Source organism: Caretta caretta, chromosome 22 (assembly GCF_965140235.1).
Source record: "Caretta caretta isolate rCarCar2 chromosome 22, rCarCar1.hap1, whole genome shotgun sequence".
NCBI classification, from domain to species: Eukaryota; Metazoa; Chordata; order Testudines; family Cheloniidae; genus Caretta; species Caretta caretta.
Window position 1 is genome coordinate 22,503,042 of NC_134227.1, and position 19,899 is coordinate 22,522,940.

Sequence of the window (19,899 nt, forward strand, 5' to 3'; positions counted from 1 at the left end):
GGTCTAACTACTCTTTCCCCCCCCGCCCCCTTTTTTTTTGGTGTGTGTGTGACTTTGCAGCCTCCACAGACCCTTAAATCCACCGGCTGCCCTAAGAGCTTGCTGGGATCCATGCATGAAGAAAAAGCCTCCTTAAATCTCCTAGCTCTAGATGAAGGGGAAAATGAAGAGGAAGAGAGTGAGAATCAGGTAGCAAGAGTGCTGAGAAACCTGTTAGATTCCTATGAGTGCCGTGTGTTGTTTTTGTGGGCTGTGCGTAGATCCCATAAGAGAATAGACACTGATAGTCCTTGCCTCGGGGGTTTTCAGCCCAGAATGTCCTGTGGTTCCAATGCTTCTTGGTTTAACTTAGGCTAAGTTTCTTGTCTTTTCCCCAGGGTAGCTAACCCTATTCTCGCTCTGGTTTGAACTGTTAGGTTTTTAAGAGGGTGAGTGCTACTGTCTGTAGGGGGTTTTGGCCATGGATGTGTCAGCTAGGGAAGTTTCCCTTCCAAGTGCACAGCTGTGCTCTCTTCTACTCCTAGATGTATAGAGGGTTTCAGTGTTTATTATGGACACGTTCACAATCTCTGTGGGCCTGATCCTGCCCCTTTGACCTCATTGGCAGCTTTGCCATTAAATTCATTGGGTACAAGATCCCAGGCATAGTGGACTAGACTGAAATCTGAATGAGCACACTCATTTGTGAATTCATTGTGCTATTGGGAAATGGCAGTTCAGGATAGCAATATGGAAGAATCCTGCCAACCCAGCAGAGAGACCCCTTACCCAGGTGGCTGCCTGTGTGGAGCACCTGCTTGCCATGTGTAGCTGGTCATCACTCGCATTTGTAAAGAAGAATAATTCCAGAAGCGATACACTGCTAAGGAGGGTTTCTGAAATGTATCAGATGGTTCCATCATGTTGCTTTAACACATTGTCTTGCAGTTCTCCTGCCCCATTTCCACCAATTACTAAATTGTAGAATGTTCTCAAGCATGGCCTGAAATATGGCCAGTTGCAAAGATACAAACTCATGTGCAGTTGTTTTCCTTTTTTGAATATATAGAGTCCCCGTGGGACAGCGAGACTGCTCAAAAATCTGCACATGGATGTTAGCGCCCTAGGAGGCGGCTTCGAGTATGAGGTAAGAAAGAGCATGTCCTTGGAATTGTCACGGGCATTTAGGAAAGAAATGGGTCACTTGAGATAGTAATGACTGGCTGGATATTCCCAGGTGAGGGTTTGCACGGAGAAATCAGAGCTTGGTTTTGGCCACTGTTGGGTCCAGCTGAACTCTTGGGGGCAACAGTTGGGGAGGCCGTGGAATTCATGCAGCTGGATACGGGTATCCCAGAGGTATCGTATAGTGGGAGAATATCTGAGGGCCAAGGACAGAACCATCTAGCCCCTTCTTGAGAGTTAAGGTTACTGCGAGAGTGGCGGTATTTGCATTGGGCAGGATTTCATTTAGTCTTTGCCTTTTCCAGTGGGTGAACAGAAGTAACATTCGCAAGTAAAATAACCGAATATGGAAATATGGCAACTATATTTCAGCGAGGTCTTCAGTTTTTTTTTTCTTTTAAAAAAATACCACTCCAGCTTCATCATTCCTTTTGGCAAGTGTGTTCTGGTTCTATGGTTATGTGGAAGCTGAGAGGAATATTGGTACATGGCCACTTTCTTTAGTATAAACGTAGAACCTTGGTCACTGCTCCTTTTTCTGGTGCACTGTTGCCTTCAAATGTTGAGCATCGACAGTGATTTAAAAACATGTGTGGCCTTGAAGCAGATATTTTTTTATTTTTCATGGGGTTGGGGTGCTCCTTGTCCATACATAATTAAGAGCAATCAGGGTTAGGATGACAAGGAAACAATGCTTTATGTGTTGAAAGCAGTTTGTAGTGATTTAGCCAGACTGTTCCTGTGGGCATTAATCCCTTCTCAATGCTTTAAAAATTCCACTCCAGCTTCTGTGAGGCAAATTAATTGATTTTAAAATGCAATGCAGTATTTTCATTATCCTTTTTCATGGCACATGAAAAGTAAGCTTTCAAATGCCTGCTGCGCTGGGCATAGTGTGCAAGGCAGCTTGTGTTAAATTGGATGTGAATAGGAAGGACCCAAGCGGTCTTCATCTCCAGAACGACCAGAGGTCTGCTGGGGCCCAGTTCGTCACTGAAATGTTAATGTGGCTAGGAACAAAGAAAGCTTAGCATTCCACTGCCATGGCAGAGCTTTGGGATCTGTTATGAAATGGCAGTTGCCCCCCACAACCAGACTGCCTCTTAAGAGCTAGTAACCTAGATGGATGTTACCTTGAGTCCTGATGAGTTATTAATGTCCCACTGGAAATTACCATTCATGTTTAATGCCATAAGATGGCAGTAGGAAAACATGTTAGCCAACTCTCTCTCTGCATCCCAAGCCCTTCTCTCACTTCCTTTTGATTTTGTAATAAAGCTAAGGTCCATAAAACAGGCCCCACAAAGGAATGTGTGAGAAGTGATGGGATGAAGTGCTAAACCAGTTTGCCTACAGAGCTGGTAAAAATTCACTCAGTGGATCAAAGACTGAGAATCTGTATTTGGAGACACTAGGTGATAGTTTTAGTGAAATGCAGTGGTGCGGTGATGCTTGCTGGGAAAGGAGACTGCAAAGAATGAAATGAACTGGTTGAAAAGAAGGAGAACTGAAAATAATTCATAGAAATCCCAAGGTGTTTTAAGGGAGGAGCTGGAAGCTGAGTAACTAAAACTGGGGAAGGGGAGTGGGAAATCAAACCAGTCAGATGTTGGAGAACTTGATTTGCTTTTCTTACGTTTGTGCTCATGGAAACACTCTTTTTTCTGGGGTTTGGAAGGTAAGGAGGGTGAAGATGATGGGGTTTGAATTGTCATTGTTAAATATTCTCTGAACCGATCTTTGAGGGTAACTGCGGCAAAGATTATATTAACATGACTGGGAGTACAAGAGGACTTCAGGCTATCATGGGAGAGGCCTGAAGACTTCTGACTGCGGGTGACTGGAGAGAGAAAATTGTGCATGACATATCGTAGCAAATCATTCTGTACCTCTAGCAGTTCAGGGAGCTTTGGCGCTCTGCATTCCAAAAAGGTCTATCTGCAGGTAAACATTTGGCATCACATGGCCTATCTATATGATGGAACATTAAAATGCAACAATATTTTAGCAGATGGAAATGTGTGAAAGGCGAGCCATCTCCATAAATAAATGCAGCACAGTACAGTGTGCTAGTGTGTATTAAAGCAGAGACGTGTGCAGGAGGGAGTGTTGTGTGTTCCAAGGAAGTCATGTGACATCCATAAATCATGGGCACAGTGTTGACTATCTTAAGGGTAAGAATAGATAAATTGTTCATTGCATTATTCTCTCCATTGTAGTGAAGAGCATGGTTAGCAACTTCTGTAACCACTAGCCTTCTCTTTGGGCCAGTGGAACAAGCCCCTGATGTAGCGAGAGCTTGGTAGAACAGTGAATTAATCAAACTGACCAGCAGTTTGAAAAGCAGAAGCAGTAAAACATGCTGAGCATGTACAGTTTTTGACATTTGGGAATCCAGGGTGGAGGGGCTTCTCACTGTGTCTTACAAATCATAGAATATCAGGGTTGGAAGGGGCCTCAGGAGGTCATCTAGTCCAACCCCCTGCTCAAAGCAGGGCCAATCTCCAATTTTTGCCCCAGATCCCTAAATGGCCCCCTCAAGGATTGAACTCACAACTCTGGGTTTAGCAGGTCAGTGCTCAAACCACTGAGCTATCCCTTCCCTGCTTTGATTGGATCAGCTTCAGCCTTTAGCCAAAGGTGAAGCTTACAGTAGCTAACTATGGCAATGAATTCATTTAGGATGACTGACCATGTATCCCCATTTGGGATTGTCTCAGTCATTGCCGTTTTGCTACCAGTGTAGCATCACATCCAGGATCTATCTCGGTAGAAGAAGCTTGGTAGAAGGTATTAAGTTAGACGGTCTCTCCTGGCAGTCACCTTGATAATCTGTTGCTGTCACTCAGAACGCTGTGAAAGTCTTAGGTGAAGTGGGTGATTTAAATGCAGCCAACACTCTGGATTCTCTTCTTGGCTTGCATGTACACTATCTGTTTGTTGTAAAGTATCAAAATCAGTCCAGCTAGTTTTTAGGAGAGAGGGGACGTATCTCCAGGTTTTGAATACTACTAGACCTCTGTTTTTTTTCTGGAAATGTAATTTCTCTTGCATTTAAATGGTATCAGTAAGAGAGATGTAAGCTGTGAAACTCCTTTTTGGGGACTGTATGTTGGCACTGTGTGGTGTGCGGGGAGAAAGTAAATGCCTCTTGCACCCCCAGTTCAGAGGGGTGGCAGCTGATATGTGGTGTTCTGCTCATCAGGGCAGCTGCAGAGCAGAGGAAGACAATTGTGGTACTCGGTTAGCCAGTGTTGCAGAACCTGGGCTCCAGCACCTAAGGAGTTCTGAAGATGAAGCTGGAAGTCTGAGAGAGGTGACAGTGGATCTCTGCTTTCACTGGCTTGCAGGATGTCTCTGAAGCTTTGCATGGTGTAGAAAACAGTCATCTGCTAGTGCTGCAATAAAGCATCAGATTGTTGTTGTTCTATTCTGGTGATTAAAATGTTGCATGGAAAAGATTTATCAACCTGAACTGCAAATGGGAAAGCTTTCCAGGCTAACATTGCAGATCCTACACTGCTTTGTGTGCTTGTCTTCCCAGGAACAATCCAAACTTGAGAGTCTGGCTTCAAACAACAAAAGCCAAAGAGCTCACATTTTAGAAGATTTTTGTATGTCATATGTATGGGGTTTTTTTGAGCTAAATTCCCAGCATTATGACCTTTTGTGTTAAACTTGTTTAAATACCAACAAACAAGCAGCATCGCTGCATTGTTTTTCATGGGGAGTAGCAATTCAGCTTTAGTGACTGCTGCTTGTGGTGGTCATTCGTTTCTGTGCATCATGGATTACTCTATGAAATCCAATCCCATTGGTATTGGTGTGTTTGCTCCGGATTTATGCTGAACATTGGGGCATTCAATTTACTTGATAGGCAGGAATTTCTCGTCATTCAGAGTGTCAGTCAGTTGCAGGTAAAGTATCTTACAGCTTGTGGGAAGACCCGCTAGAGCCAGTTACTACCTGACTGACTTGAGATAGCACCAAAATGCCTGGTAGAATTTGCTCTGCCCGTGCAAAATGGGAGATTTTGCATCTCTGCTCGTGTGTAATTTGCATGGTTCACTATTTTATAGAACAGCATGTAGTGATAATTCAGATATAGCATTCAAAAACTAGGCTTCCCTATGTCTGTTCTTACAACCCTTCTGAACCATTCCAGTGTGTCATGTAAACTTGCTTAAAGAGAAGTCTCTTATGCCCATAACCTGTAGACACTCCAGTGAATGTAGAGGGGAGTTGTTTGTGTTCATCAAAGGGAAGAATATACCTGTTTTAGCTTGGTTTTGTTCTAGGAATGGAGAAGGGTCATGTTGGGTATGTACTCTACTGCACAGTAAAATACCCTGTGAAATTAGAATGGAAAGGGGCGACCATCGCTAGGCATTCTTAAAAGTTAAGTATCTTGGCTGTTTAGTGGTGAAACAAACAAATTCCAAAATGGACTCACTCATATGATACATCAATCAGTGGCCAATCTCTGCCGAGACAGTAACATCCAGGAATGAGAGAAACTTACTCAGGACTGGGAATCATATGAGGTCATGTCCGGGAAACATGAAAATATAAAATTCTTCTCGCATGTCAAATAAATGCATCCCTTTGAAAAGCCCTGTAGAGGTGACCCATGCTAATGGTGCATTTGTAAGCCTGTGTTAACGGGGCCCTGAACTGAAGTAGGTTCAAGTTTTCATTTTATCACTTGGCAAATTGCCGGTGACACTCTAAAATACAGTTATGATGCAGTGTTTGGGGAGAATATCCAGTGATTTGATTTCTTTCTTTGCTCTCCCCAACTCAGCTAATAAATCTCCTGAGTCCTGCTGAATTCCCGCATCTGAATGGCAGCCTGCTAGGCATCCTTTCAGTGTCTTGGCATTCTGGGCTTCAGAGTGACACTGTTCCAGCAACACCGGGGTAAAAATACCTAGATAAAATATGCCGTTTGTGTACAGTACAAACTGTACGAAGTCTTTAGCTAAAGCCTTCGACAAGTCACCACAGCATTAATAAAACAGTGAGAAGCTAAGAACTGTCAGTGACTCGGTTTGCATTCTGATGAGGGAACCTTTCCCAGCTTTCTCCTGGTGGTTGTACTTTTTGCTGTGAGTTTCCTGAGCTTGCCTGGCTGCCATGAGATGCTGCTGAAGCTTTGGGTGACTAAGCTTGTTCAGATCATGTTTTCCAAGTCTAATATGTCCTGTTCATTGGACCTTAGGCTAGACTAGCTCCTTTGCTCTCATCAGTATCCCTTTGCCAGTTTTATTCTCATTCTGGGCCTGAAGATTGTGGGTTAGAATCCTCTATCTGTTCTTGGCCCAGTGCTGAAGGTAGACAATGCAGTGGGCATATCCTGTTTACCTGGCCTAGGTGACGGCTCCAGGCAGAAGTTAAAAAAAGCAATAACACTCTTTCTTTCAAACTACCTTCTCTTACTAAACAGATTACAATGTCTAGGGCTGTGTGTGAGTGCTAGTGAGGAGCATGTAATGATTAACGTGCTGGCCTCTGGTCCCTGCAGCATCAGACGCTAACTCGCACACCTTGGGATCCCTAGGGTATGAAAGCAGAATTCCAGCAAAACAAATCCCCCCCCTCAGAGACGAGGACACTCCTCACAATGAGGTTCCTTTTCTCAAAGAGTGGGATAAATTTAAACAAATTCAAACTGGCCTTGCCAAAGTCACCCAAAGCTTTGTGATTCCTTGTCCTCTGTAGGAGAATATAGACCCACTTTGGTACAAAGGATCCTCCCAGAGAAGGGGCAAAGCATGAGCGCTATGTAGCTCTAATTGTGTTTAATTTGCTGCCTAGAAGGAGTCCTTGAAAGTGAGTTACCCTGAAGAAAGTCAAGAGTTTCCCTGGGATTCTGATGGTGTGCGCCCTCCAACTCTGGATGAACTGCTTAACAGAGATGCTGACAGCAGCCTGTGTGGCCTGAACAAAGAGGAGTCCAATGGGAAACCCATGGGGAATGAACTGTTAGAAAAGGAAGATACTGATGTAGAAGATGTGATTTCTGTAGCTTACAAACAATCAGGAACTCCAAGGGAAAGGACAGCGGTGGGGACAGATGTGGTCAGCAGTCAAGGGCATCCCGTAGCTGCGTCTCCAGATGTTAGAGCTGCTGAGACAGATCAGATGGAAAGTGTGGCTGTCACCATTGACACCATGTCTGTCAATGAAAAGACTGTAAATGGAATGAGGGAAGAAGCAACTGATCTGAAAACCGACAGCAAGCTGGACGCTGGGAAAGTAAGAAATCTGCCTGCATGGGCAGGGCTTGTTGTGAGAACTGCTGCCTGCAGCTTCTACCGCTTTGTAAGGCCCTCATTTAGGAGAGCACTTTAAGCATGTGCTTAAATCCCATTGACTGCAATAGGACGTGACATGGACTTAAAGTGAAGCATGTGTGTAAGGCTTTCCTAGTAGTAATGCATTCCTGAATTGGGGTGCAAGTGCTCTACAAATTCCCAGTTTTGTCTCTAGAAAATCCCTTGTTTAATGCACATAAGAAGTGCTGTCCAGAGCATCCAGAAGGCAAAGACGCTGAACTGGGATACACATTTCAAATCTTAGAAGAGAAATAAGACTCGGGTTTCAGTGCTGCCATCTGTAGTAAGTAAGCTGGTTTTTACAGCAACCTAGTAGCTTTCTTTGCCAGGGGAACAAGCCTTGTGGAGAGAGGGGAAGCGGTAGATGTGGTATATCTTGACTTTTAGTATGGTTTTTGATAGTGTCTCGCATGACCTTCTCATAAACTAGGGAAATACAACCTAGATGGAGCTACTATAAGGTGGGTGCATAACTGATTGGAAAACCATTCCCAAAGAGTAGTTATCAGTGGTTCACAGTCAAGCTGGAAGGGCATATCGATAGGGTCCCACAGGGATCAGTTCTGGGTCCGGTTCTGTTCAATATCTTTATCAGTGATTTAGATAATGGCATAGAGAATACACTTACAAAGTTTGTAGATGGATACCAAGCTGGGAGGAGTTGCAATGCTTTGGAGCACAGGATTAAAATTTAAAATGATCTGGACAAACTGAAGAAATGGTCTGAAGTAAATAGGATGAAATTCAATAAGGACAAATGCTAAGTATCCACTTAGGAAGGAACAATCAGTTGCACACATATAAAATGGGAAATGACTGCCTAGGAAGGAGTACTGTGGAAAGGGATCTTGGGGTCATAGTGGATCACAAGCTAAACATGAGTCTACAACGTAACACTGTTGCAAAAAAAGCGAACAGTCTGGTTGCATTAGCAGGAGTGTTGTTAGCAAGACACACGAAATAATTCTTCTGCTCTGGTCTGCGCTGATGAGGCCTCAACTGGAGTATTGTGTCCGGTTCTGGACACCACATTTCAGGCAAGATGTGGACAAATTGGAGAAAGTCCAGAGAAGAGCAACAAAAATGATTAAAGGTCTAGAAAACATGACCTATGAGGGAAGATTGAAAAAACTGGGTTTGTTTAGTCTGGAAAAGAGTAAACTGGGGCGGGGGGATGGACATAAAAGGTTGTTACAAGGAGGAGGGAGAAAAACTGTTCACTGAAGAAGGAGAAGAAACAATGGGCTTAAATTGTAGCAAGGGAGGTTTAGGTTGGACATCAGGAAAAACTTCCTAACTGTTAGGGTGGTTAAGCACTGGAATAAATTGCCTAAGGAGGTTGTGGAATCCTCCATCGTTGGAGGTTTTTCAGAGCAGGTTAGACAAACATCTGTCAGGGATGGTCTAGATAATACTTAATCCTGCCCTGAGTGCAGGAGACTGGATTAGATGGCCTCTCGAGGTCCCTCCCAGTCCTACAATTCTATCATTTTACGTTCACACCATGCCCGGCTGTCAGTGGTTTCTCTTGGCTTGTTTAGAGATGGGGCAAATGTGTAAAATGAGTTACCGGTTCTGATATTTACAGGAAGGAATATGAAAGTGAGTCATCCGAGGAAGGATGCTGAAGAGAGGGTGTGAGGCTAGAGGGGACCAAGCCTCTGGGGTTTGGTTCCAGATGTGGATTGACTCTGCAGAATGTGATCCCTTCCGGTACGCATGTCACGTTTCCCACCATTCTTCCATTGAGACCCCAGAAAGCAGCCAAGCCAATAAGCAAGGTGTTTTACAATGCAGTCTCAGTGAGAGTCATAGCCTGAAGTGTTCCCATTCCAGCAGGGCGTGTTAACTCTCTGCCCCTTGGAGCTGGGTCCAAACAGATGCACAGTGTCCAGTCCATAGACAGCATATCCCAAAAGGCCAATTCCTCCCCAGTCTGGCTCAGGTTCATAAAGTTAAGCATGTGTTTAAGTTTTGCAGGACTGGGGCATAGGGCACGTTCCTGTACACTCTTACCCCCAGGAGTTGAACTTGCTGCTGAGCATAGCCCTTTTAAAGACCGTACGCTGCTCACGGTGGTAGATGCTATAGTTGTGTGTTCCAGGCATTCAGGGCAGCGTGAGATCTGGAGTGGGAGAAATAGCGAAGCTAGGTGCAAGGCTTGAGTTGGGAGCCAGAGCAGCAGGCTGGACTTGGGGAGGGAATAATGGTCAGAATTGGCAGTGGTTGGAGTTCTGAAGAACTTTGTAGAAGAAGTGGGGGAGCGTAAGCACTGTACGAATGCCATTCATCAGGGGATGTCCAAATGTTGTGGAGACCATCTGAAGAGCACTTCTTTACCCTCTCCAGCCCCTCCTCCTTCCAAAAGCCCTTTCTCTCTGCAAAGTGGCGTCTTGTGCTTGTCTGTGGGTCACACCCTTAGAAATGCCTTTCATGTAGCGTCTAAGAAACTTGGGTGCGTCTCTGTGGTATGTACAGATTGGATTTGTTTTTCTAGTACCTGTAGGTCTGCTTTGTGTTGGAAATGGCCATGTATACACACACTGTAATGTAACAGCATCAATTTTGGATTTTTAAAGGAGTCCGAGGCCAGTGAGCACATGAAAGAATTGCAGGTTTCTGACCGTTCGGATCATGAGCTGCTTCGTCTGACGGTGAGTCCTTGGGCATCGACCTTGTGTTCCTCTATGAGCACTCAGCAAATGAGTCCTCAGGCCTCCTGCAGTCCCCTATCCCTGTCTCCCCACTGCTGGGAAAGAACTTCACAGCATGGCCCAAACCAACACAATATTTTGCACTTGCTTAGGCTTGCTTCCAGGAGTCTCCAAACACTTTTTAAAGGCTTGGTTCAGTATAACTCCATTTCACTGCTGGGGAAACCCAGACCCCAAGAGCTGAAGTGTCTGGACTGAGGTCCTGCTGTGAGTCAGTGGTAGAGTTGGGAAGGGAACCCAGCTCTGACTCTGGGGATATCCAGAGCTGTGAGCCAATGTGTTACCCCTCTGCATCTGTATGCGCGAGCTTTGCTGGAGATTGGACTGTGTATCCACTCCCTGCCTCACCAGTCTGTCTGCCTCACCAGCAAACTCCTCTATGCTCTTCCAGCCCAAACCTCGCCTGGCAGGTAGCAGTCAACGAACTCCAGCCCCCGAGCTCCTCAGAGACGGTTCTCTTTGACACACAGACTCTGTCACCGTTCGTTCACAGAGGATATTAAGTTTGCTACTCTGTTAAAGCATTGTTATATTGCATCTTATTAACTTAACTGGGGTATACACCCCTCCCTTAAAGCACAGCACTGAGTTGGTTTATAGCAAAAGTAACATGAGTTCATGAACAAAAGGACATAGGTTAAGTGATCTCAATTAGTGGGATAAAGGTAGAAATGGTTATAAACAATTAAAAGTGAAAAAAAGAAGACTAAATCTTAATCTAGCAAGACTACAGTCGTTGTTCAAGATGTTTTCTCTCACCTACAGTCTGTTTTCCAGATTTTACTGGCCAGGATCCATCACAGAGCTCAGACTGCTTAAAATCAGAATGGCCAAACTGGGTCAGACCAATAGTCCACGTAGCTCAGTATCCTGTCAGCCAACAGTGGCCAGTGCCAGGTGCTTTAAAGGGAATGAACAGAACAAGGCAATTATCAAGTGACTCATCCCCCATTGTCCAGTCCCAGCATCTGGCAGTCAGCGGTTTAGAGACACTTAGAGCTTGGGGTTGCATCCCTGACCATCTTGGCTAATAGGTCGATCAATGGCTATCTCTTGTTTTCTCTACACCATCCTTGCTGTTCAAATCTCGAATGTTCGGAGCAACTCGCTCTCACTGTGCAGAGGTGGGAAGGATATCCCTGGCTGTGGTAGGTCTGTGCTCTGACTCTTGGGGGTCTCTGTTAGAACCTATGTACCCACCTGAAACCAGTTCCTTCTCCTTTTATTTTCTTTTAGGACTTTGGTTTCCAGAGTCAGATCTCTGAGCAGGTCCTGGATATGTGTATTCTTTCTGCTGCTCTGGACAGCCCCAAGGTTGAGGTGAGTGGTGGCCGTGCGGTCAGCGATGGAGCTGTGGACGGGGGATAATGTAACGCTGGCACGTGCTCTGAGCTTCTTATATGAGGCTGTCTGAAGGGAAACAGAAGTGCAGTGTGGAGGCCATACAGTGAATAGTGGCAGAGCTGGGCTTAGAACCACGATCTGCTTGAGCCCTAGTGCGGTGCCCTGTCCATGCTGAATGCAAACCACAGCTAAATGCAGAGGCAGCTGCAATATGTTCCTTAGCTGAAAAGCTGGTTCCCATTTAGAGCCAGCATAGACATACATCGTAGTGTCTGTGTATGGGCATGTTGCCTGTCCTTGGGTCCCTCTTTCTCTGGCGATTGCTGGTGGGATGGTGAGTGTATTTTATATTTTCCTGCTGTGTGTGTGTGTGTGTGTGTGTGTGTGTTTCTCTCTTTCTTTCTCCTAAGTGGATGGGTGGGATTTGGATAATGGAAAACAATGGCAGGGAAAAAAATAAACAAATGTTCCAAGAAAACCAGAGGCTGACTTGCTCGGACAGATGTCAGTACGAAGAGGCTCCGGCATCTTACGTTTTTTGTGTGTGTGGCCTAATTTGTTGGGAAAATGAGACCCTCTCTCTGGGTCAATGTGGCATGTGAACAGAGGTGTGTGTGTTTGTGGTGTGGCGAGTGTGTGCAGTTACCACATCCAGGAAGTGACTGACTGAGCCCAATTCTGGTTGAAGGAGGCTTTTGGGCCTCTGGAGGTTTTATCTGTCTCTCTCTCTAGTTTGTTACCGAACCAATTTTTCAGCCCCCACAAGCCAGTTTTACCTTCCCCACCATATGAGGTAAGCTTGGCAGTGCATCAGCTGAAGGAATGTGTTGCACTGTGTGTCAGTAAGCATTGGGTCGGGGCTCCAGCTGGGGTTTACTCAGCCTTGATCTGATTTGTAAGTGAGTCGATCAGCCGAGTGGGAGACACCCCAAGTGATAAACTTGCCACCTGTCTGGCAGAGAGTAGAAATCCAAGTTTGCTTAGGTGGCGTTTGGAGAATACACCTGTCCTCTTGTGCCTAATAATGAAGATAATCGGGTGTGAAAGGAAAAGAAAATATGTGCCTGCTGTATATTTTCCCCTCTCCTTTTTGCTACAGCATAAGTATCATGCATACAAATTCCTCGTTGGATCAGACACATTTTGAGTTTATTACAGCCTTGTCTCTAGGAAAGAGAGGTGGGTTTGAAATGGTGCCCCCTGCAGAACTGCAGCTGCTCCTTTGTGTCGAAAGAGGATGTTTTCAAATGACACTTCTGGTTGCTTAGAATGTGTTTATTTCTACACAAGGGGCTTGCTTTTGCTTTGGCAAAATATCCTGTTTCTTTAAATAAAATTGTCCGTGTGACAGCTGAGCGGCCAGTGTTAGGGTTTGCGTTTCTCAGTGCATACCCTGTGTCGGGATCTGCAGTAGACGAGCCCAATGGCTCAGCAGAGGCCATGTTGTTTGTTGTCTAGAGTAAGGGACTGGGCTCCCGCACTCAGGATGAATAAGGCACTGCACTCTCCCCACCCTGCCCCCGAATCTTCCTTTTATACATGGGGCAAACACCTGCCTGGAGGGAGGGTAGAATGCTCTGGGGTTTGCCAAGGGCTTTGAGATCTCCGATGAAGATTTTGTATAGACTGGAAATATTTTTTCTGGCCTCTCTTTAGGGCTGGAAGGGAGGGGATTTCTCCTCTGCAGGTTGATGGTGATGATTTTCATTTGACTCTGAGAACAACATTATTCATATCGGTCTGATCTATACTAGCATTTTCCCTCCTGGTGTTCCCTTTATTGCTACGCCAGGCTCAGCTCCAGCAGCCACAGCCGCAGCCATGTTAACCCTTTGCTGTCTAGACTGGCTCTGAGCAGGCTTAGAGGACACAGTGTTTAAGTTGCTGACATTTGGCTCCATCAGTGAAGCTGCCTCAATGGTAGCAATAGTGGTAAAAGGCTAATAAAGAAACAGGCACAGGGCCTGGTCTGATTGTCTTCAAAGTCGATGGGAATCTTGCCGTCTTTGGGTTTTGATCATGCCCTTAGAAAGGAATTGGGTTAGATTTACCCCTTGGAGAACAGTTTGTCATTTCTCCTCCCCTTCCGTCTCACCCTCAATGTTGTGTTTCATCCTGAGCGGTTTCGCAGATCTGCGTCCCAGCAGAACAGGAGACCAGACGAATAATACCACTTCACTCTCCTCCAGGATCCCCACTGGACGGTACTGAGGTATGGGGAGGGGAAGGGACTTGCCCAAGGTCACACAGTGAGTCAGTGGCAAAATCTGGATTTAAACCCTAAGTCTCCTGACTCCCAGCCCCCAGCTCAATCCACTAGCCCAAAGCCGTCCCTGGGGCTAGAACTCTGATGCCCTGCGGAAGACACAGGCTAACCCCAGCTTTTAAAAATGAACCGAAGCAATTCCTTTAATTGCAGTGTCAAGGGGTGCAGGTTGCTCCAGTTGGAGAGAAAGAGACCAAGTGAGAGCCAGGTGGCAGCTATAAGTGTAGACTCCCCACCAATTACTCTAGTAGGGGAATGAGATCTTTCTATGAATAAAAATAGGCATTTGTGCTTTCAAAGGTGACAGTAATGGATCCCATCTGAAGCCAGGGGATGTTTGCTGAGGTACCTGGTTTTTGGGACCTGAAGCCATTAATTGCACCAGGCAGGAGAGAGGGCATGAGCGGGAGCTGCCTGGGAGAGGTCTGACTGGTTGACGTGATGAGAAGAGACAGCACTAGGAGGGAATCCTTCTGCTCTTTGCTTTGCTAGAAATTTGCATAAATCATTGCTATTTATAATTTCATTTTTTTTAAAACGTTGGCCCTGCCCCTTGGTGCACTTCCATATGGCAAAGTCACCGCCTCAGCTCCCGAGCACTCAGCCACCAATGAGTGTGCGGGAGCCTCCAATCAAGAGATGGGCTGTTAACACTTTCCCTCCCAGAGAGGCACTCCCCTCACAGGAGCAACAGCTGGATTGCAGGGAGGCCTTGGGTCCAGGACATGTAGGCTTTAACGGGCCTTGCCTTGCCTTGCCCTCCCTGGGTGGAGGGGGAGGCTGTTTCTGATGCCTTAGCCTTGTTCTCATCTGTTGGCCTCATTGCATTGGCTCTTTATCTGAGACTGAGTTGTCTGTTTCTCACTCCCCTTATGTTCCTAGGCACCTTTTAAACTTGCAGGCTCACTGGTTTCCTCTCTCCCCTGCTAGAAGATCCCCACTTTCCTTGGGCAATTGTGCAAGGCTGTTTCGTGAACCAGGCAGCAGCAGTCACTCCAAGTGGATGCTAGCGAGAGAGTCTTCCTACCCCAGAGTCCCAAGGGTGTTGCCTGCGAGAGGGCAATTTGTCTCCATGTGGTGGGGTCTGACTCCACCTGTACGCACCTGAGTCTGGCCCCTCATGATCTGATGCTATCCTGGAGAGAAGCCATGATGTAGGACTGAGTCAGGAGTAAGGGTCTGCTCCCAGCTCAGCCACTGACTCCTGCTGTGAATTTGGCCTCACTTCTGCATCTCTGTTTTCCTTCCTGTAAAACTGGGCTTGGGACTCAAGCCAACATTTTCAAAAGTGGCAAGTGGTTCTGGTGCCCGACCTGACTTTCCAAGGTGCTGAGCCCCGGCTCTCTGAAAACCTTTTCAGATGTGTCAACTTGGCCCCCAAAATCACTAGACAGTTCAAAGCATCTTGCAAGGGTGCTGTCAGGTTTATTAGTCTTTGTTTATAAAGCTCTTTGAGGTCTTTCATGCCCCAGAGAAGGACAGAGCATTTTGATTTTAGCAATTGCTTGGACTGTTTTCTGAGGGCCAGTTTGTTTGCTGCTTCAGTGTGGTGCTCAGCTACAGGGACAAAGCAGCACAGGCTTCCCTCATCTCTTCTGCAGAGCGACTGTAAATTCTCAAGAGTAATGGAGTCTGCAAACCCCACACCGTTTGCTTTTACCTGCAGGCCCAGGAGCTGGGAGAAGAGGAAAAGGTCCCAAGCAAAGCCAGTTTAGAAGAAGAGCAAAGCAAAAGAACCAAGGCTGCTGAGAGGTATGGTATAAACAGGCCAGTACTACAAACGATGGATGTGGAGGTCGAGATCCCCACTGCTCTCCTATCCAGCCTGTACCTGAGGCTATTGTAGTGTGATCATTGCAACCCCTGCAGGAATCCCCCTGTTAAACACCCCAGGGTTTCTACAGCTTATCTTAAGATTTTTCACTTTCTTCTCTTCTCTTTTCCCTCTCCCCTGCTGTCTCAGCAGGTTCAGTGGTGCTTCAGGCCTCTGGCTGGGTAGGCAAGCAAATGATGTACTTTCATCTCCCTGAAAATTCCACCAGAGAGAGAGAGTCAGCTTCTTGTTTCCCTTAAGGCTATTTGGCTTTTCTCTGAGGCTAGAAAACTTTTCTTTTTTTCTGTGTTGCTGACCTGGGTGAATATAGCTAACATTTTTGCAGTCCTATCAGGATGCTTTGGACTAGTTCAAATCTCCTGTTGTGGCTCCTGGCATTTAACTATGGGAGTCTCAGTCACTACATATCATTTATATCATCAGATTATTCAGGGCCTGAAGCAGCCCCTCCCATATACTGGGCCTGTTGGAATATCAGTACTGTGTAGCTAGCTTATCAGTGGCTAAATGCTCTTCAGTGACAGCCCGGCTCCCTGTAATGACAAAGGGTGAATCCAGCCCCGACCTAAGTGGGACCAACTCCATTTATTTCCATGAGGGTACATTTCTACAGCAAGCAGAATGGATCCAGTATCCATATTAGACTATTCTGTGTCATGGTCTGTTGAAGTTTTAATTCTGGAGAGCAACATTTACTATCCCAGGAACAATTTGGGCATCCTAACACTTAGTTATTGCAGGGACTAGAAGATCTGTTTGCTTGTTTTCTATTTGTGGTGACAAGTTTAAAAATACAGAAATGTTCTGACCAAAGCAGCTCAGTCTTCCCGCAAGTCTCTGCTGGGAGCTGAAGAATGTTTTGTTTGTAAGAAACCTAATTTCCATGTGTAGTTTCAAAGTATTCTGGTGTGTTGGGCATTTAGGAACCATGGTCCTGTGCCCTAGTGCCAAAGATGGCCCTGTTCCAAAAAGGCTGATGGAGAGACTGATCTGCAGTAGTCCTTATGACCCGCCGTAGACACTGGCGAACCCAGTGAACTTGTGCTCTGAGATCCTGCTCATATGAAGGCTCCCTGAAAATACATCCTCTGTGCAGCAAACATCTTATCTCTCTATACCTGCTTCCCAGAGCTGTGTGTTCACTCTCTTCATTCCTCCTCTCTGCTGGTAAAGCTGCTTTGTACTTGTCTGGTGTCTCTTGTCTTTCTGCCTCTAAGATGCTGTAGGACTGTAGATATGGGCATGCCTGCCAGTATTTCCAGCTGTAGTTCAGATACAGTATAGATGTTGCAAATGGAATTGGTTTGTCTTCAAATATGCTTTGGGAAATTCTCCAAGGACTTGGAAAAGAAGGGAAATTTTCCTTGGAAGGGATACAGCATTTAGAGATTGACAGACTCTCACTTATACCCCCAGCCACCTATTAGTCTTTCAGTGCTTCCAACTCCTACGCTGGTTTGGATGATGGAAGGGAGCTGTTGTTTTGCCCTTAGGCAACAACAGTGTTGGACTAACTAACTGGTACCCTTGTCAGGTATGCAGTGGTGTTGCAGATGTGTGCATCCCTCACTCTGGCTTTGCATCCTGGTCTCCCTCCATCCTGTTGAAATGGAGCAAGCAGTGGAGTCCACTTTTCACTAATCTGTTATTCTGTTACCTTTTTACTGCTGCATAGTGAGAGGGACCAGCGCCCCTTCAGTGCTTGCGAAATGGCCGAAGAGAAGTGTTTGAGTTTAAAGAACGCCAGCCAGCAAGAGACTGCTGCCCTGGAGCAAAAGGAGGGATCGCTGGATAGTCTGACCAATCCGGAAGAGCCTGCAGCCCCTCACCAGGCGTAAGGGCTTGCATTAAATTCCTCTGGCACTCTGAGCAGGAGAGTTCTTGCCTTCTTGTATGTGGTTCTCGTATGTGACCCTGGCTGAATTTGAAGATGTGGCTTGGTGCTTTCAGTTGAGATTCTCAGTTGGCACTGGGAGAATGAGTTTAAAAACAAGAGCACTTTAGTGTGCAGCTCCTAAGTGCACATGTTCCTAAGGCGCTGTTTTGCTGCCAGTCCTGCAACCAATAACCCAGTGTGTCAATTGTCTGTATTAGGGAAAATGAAGTAGCTGCTGTTCTTGCCCAGCCATTGGGCCTTAGAGTCCAGGCTTCATGATCTAATTACTGAGAGTTAGAAAATTCAGATGGGGAGTTAGATCATCGGGTTCATTCCTAGGCAGTGCAGAAATGACTGAAGCAAGATTTGCTCACTTCCTGCTTGAAAGAGAGCACTTCAGCATCTCTGTGTGGTTAGAAAGGCCAACCATGCCTGTCTAGTTTTATGCCAGAGAGCTGATTCCTCAAAGTATAATTGCTGAGCACTACCGAGACCAGAGCCACAAGTATCAAATGCATTTAACTGCCATCCGTGAACAGCGGACTACATCTTGGCTTGTGTTATCTGGTGAGATCACAGCCCAGCTGATAGAACTAGAGTCCCCAGTAAAGGCCAGTGGCTTATCGCTTACTAAACTGGTGGCCTTTGCAGTCAGATACCTGCAGTCCTACCACAGCAACAGATCTTGGTGGAAACAATCTTGCAGATTTTTGTGCCTGTACTGAAAAAAACACCAGGTGTAACTGGGCAGAACTGGTGGTGCCCTCACAGGGTACATGCAACTTCGAGACAATCTGTGGTCACTGGTAGGGAAGTGTGAGGGTGTCCCAGTGCAGTGTCCAGGAAAATACCTGCCTTGAAAAACAGGGAACAGTTTGTGTAAATGCTTTTTAAAAAAAGAAAATGGAGGTGGGGAAGGGGGGAAATAATGACCAGGAGCTTGGAGAGCTGTCCAGCTCAGGACGATGAGCAGCACCTGTTTTCTTTGGGCATTGTTACATGTAGCGTTGACATGGGCAATGCACTGGGAGGTGGTACGGCGGTATGAGGAGTGCATGATTTATCTATAGCCCCAAGGGCCCGCCCCTACGCGGCTCGCTTTCTCTGTAGTGACTGCACCCTTTTTCTGGTGCTACGGACATCGCTGAATTCCCTGTTCCCCGGCAGCCTCTGCCTCAGTTCAGCGGTGTCGGAGTGTGCCAAGGCCTGCAGCTTTCCATCTCACCACCTGGGAAGCAGAATTTTATTTTTTACCGAGACCAGTGCAGTTTTTTTTTTTTCCCCTTGAGCCTCTTTCAGGCCTCATAACTTTGCTGCCTTTTGAAAAAGCTGAATTAAAAACAGATTGGTTTCTGTTGAATTTTTGGAGACCCTATTGCTTTCTATTACTGGAGGCCAGCAAGCTTCCAGCATATTTATATTGCTGATTCAGGAAAATACTGGCCCATAGGTAGCGTGTTTGTTTGAGCCAGACACTGGTTGGTTTGCTTTAGCTGGGGAAGGGGTGAAGCTGGCTACGTAAAATAACCGGTCCCCAATCCCGCAGTCCTGGTATAAGCAGTGCTCCCATGGTAGGCAATGTGAGTGCGTGCAGACTGCAGAATCAGGTGACGAGACAAATGAAGAGAAGGCCGAGCTCTCTCTGAAAATGGAGGTGCAGTGGAAAGAGCGCCGTTTTTGTGCATGTTACTTGTGTATTTAAAGAGCCCCGGCTTTGACCTGGTGAGCTCAAGCGGCTTTATGACTGAATTGCATTTTCTTTTTAAACTCTTGACTCTTTCTCTGTTTTCCTCCCCCCCCTTTCTTTTTCTGCCCCCATGATTGCTGTTCACCAGAATATATGTGGGGAAGCCTCAGCTTTTCCCTGTTATAAGCAGACTTCCTTCTGACTCATGCCACACTCACCTTCCTTTAACTCTAAACATGAGCCCACTTCATGGGCTGTGAGCTCATTTATGGAAAAGAGGGAGAGCCAGACTTTCCAAAGACACTGGCTGCTGGATTCTTTCGAATACGTGGCCACACAGGCATGTGTAGTCATAACACGTGGCCTTTCTGCATTAGCACAGTGGAAAGGTGCTGCTGCTGGAACTGGTGGAAGCTCACGTCACCCAGACACCAGTGCTTCCCCAGCTTGAAGAGGTGAAAGAGAAACTCTTCTCCCTTGCCCTCTTCCGCACAAGCTTGAGGACCAGGGGGTCCTTGTGAAGATCAGCAAATTCAGGCGGTGGCTGGATGAGAAGGGGAGAGCCCCTTGCCTCCATTCCCCCAATGTAGGTAGTCACATCAGAAGCCCCGCAGCTGTGGGAGGATGGTGCAGGGAGAAAAGCAGTCACTTAGGTATCCTCTGTATCCAGAGGCTG

General features: G+C 46.3%; 1 protein-coding gene across 18 annotated transcripts in view; it reads left to right on the forward strand.

Moving 5' to 3' along the window:
• CEP164 (centrosomal protein 164) overlaps window positions 1–19,899 on the forward strand; it is a 74,703-nt gene that overhangs the window by 15,383 nt on the left and 39,421 nt on the right. For 7 of the 18 annotated variants that reach the window (XR_007353543.2, XM_048827443.2, XM_048827444.2 and 4 more), the window contains 8 exons: window positions 61–189; window positions 1,049–1,126; window positions 6,982–7,422; window positions 10,082–10,156; window positions 11,453–11,536; window positions 13,692–13,772; window positions 15,493–15,578; window positions 17,336–17,494. Coding sequence is in view for 17 of the 18 variants with exons in the window: in XM_048827443.2 (XP_048683400.2) it covers window positions 61–189; window positions 1,049–1,126; window positions 6,982–7,422; window positions 10,082–10,156; window positions 11,453–11,536; window positions 13,692–13,772; window positions 15,493–15,578; window positions 17,336–17,494 (1,133 nt within the window). In the remaining variant the exon portion in view is untranslated. The remainder of the gene's footprint in view (window positions 1–60; window positions 190–1,048; window positions 1,127–6,981; window positions 7,423–10,081; window positions 10,157–11,452; window positions 11,537–13,691; window positions 13,773–15,492; window positions 15,579–17,335; window positions 17,495–19,899) is intronic. The other 11 variants (XM_048827446.2, XM_048827461.2, XM_048827449.2 and 8 more) reach the window with 8 other exon arrangements.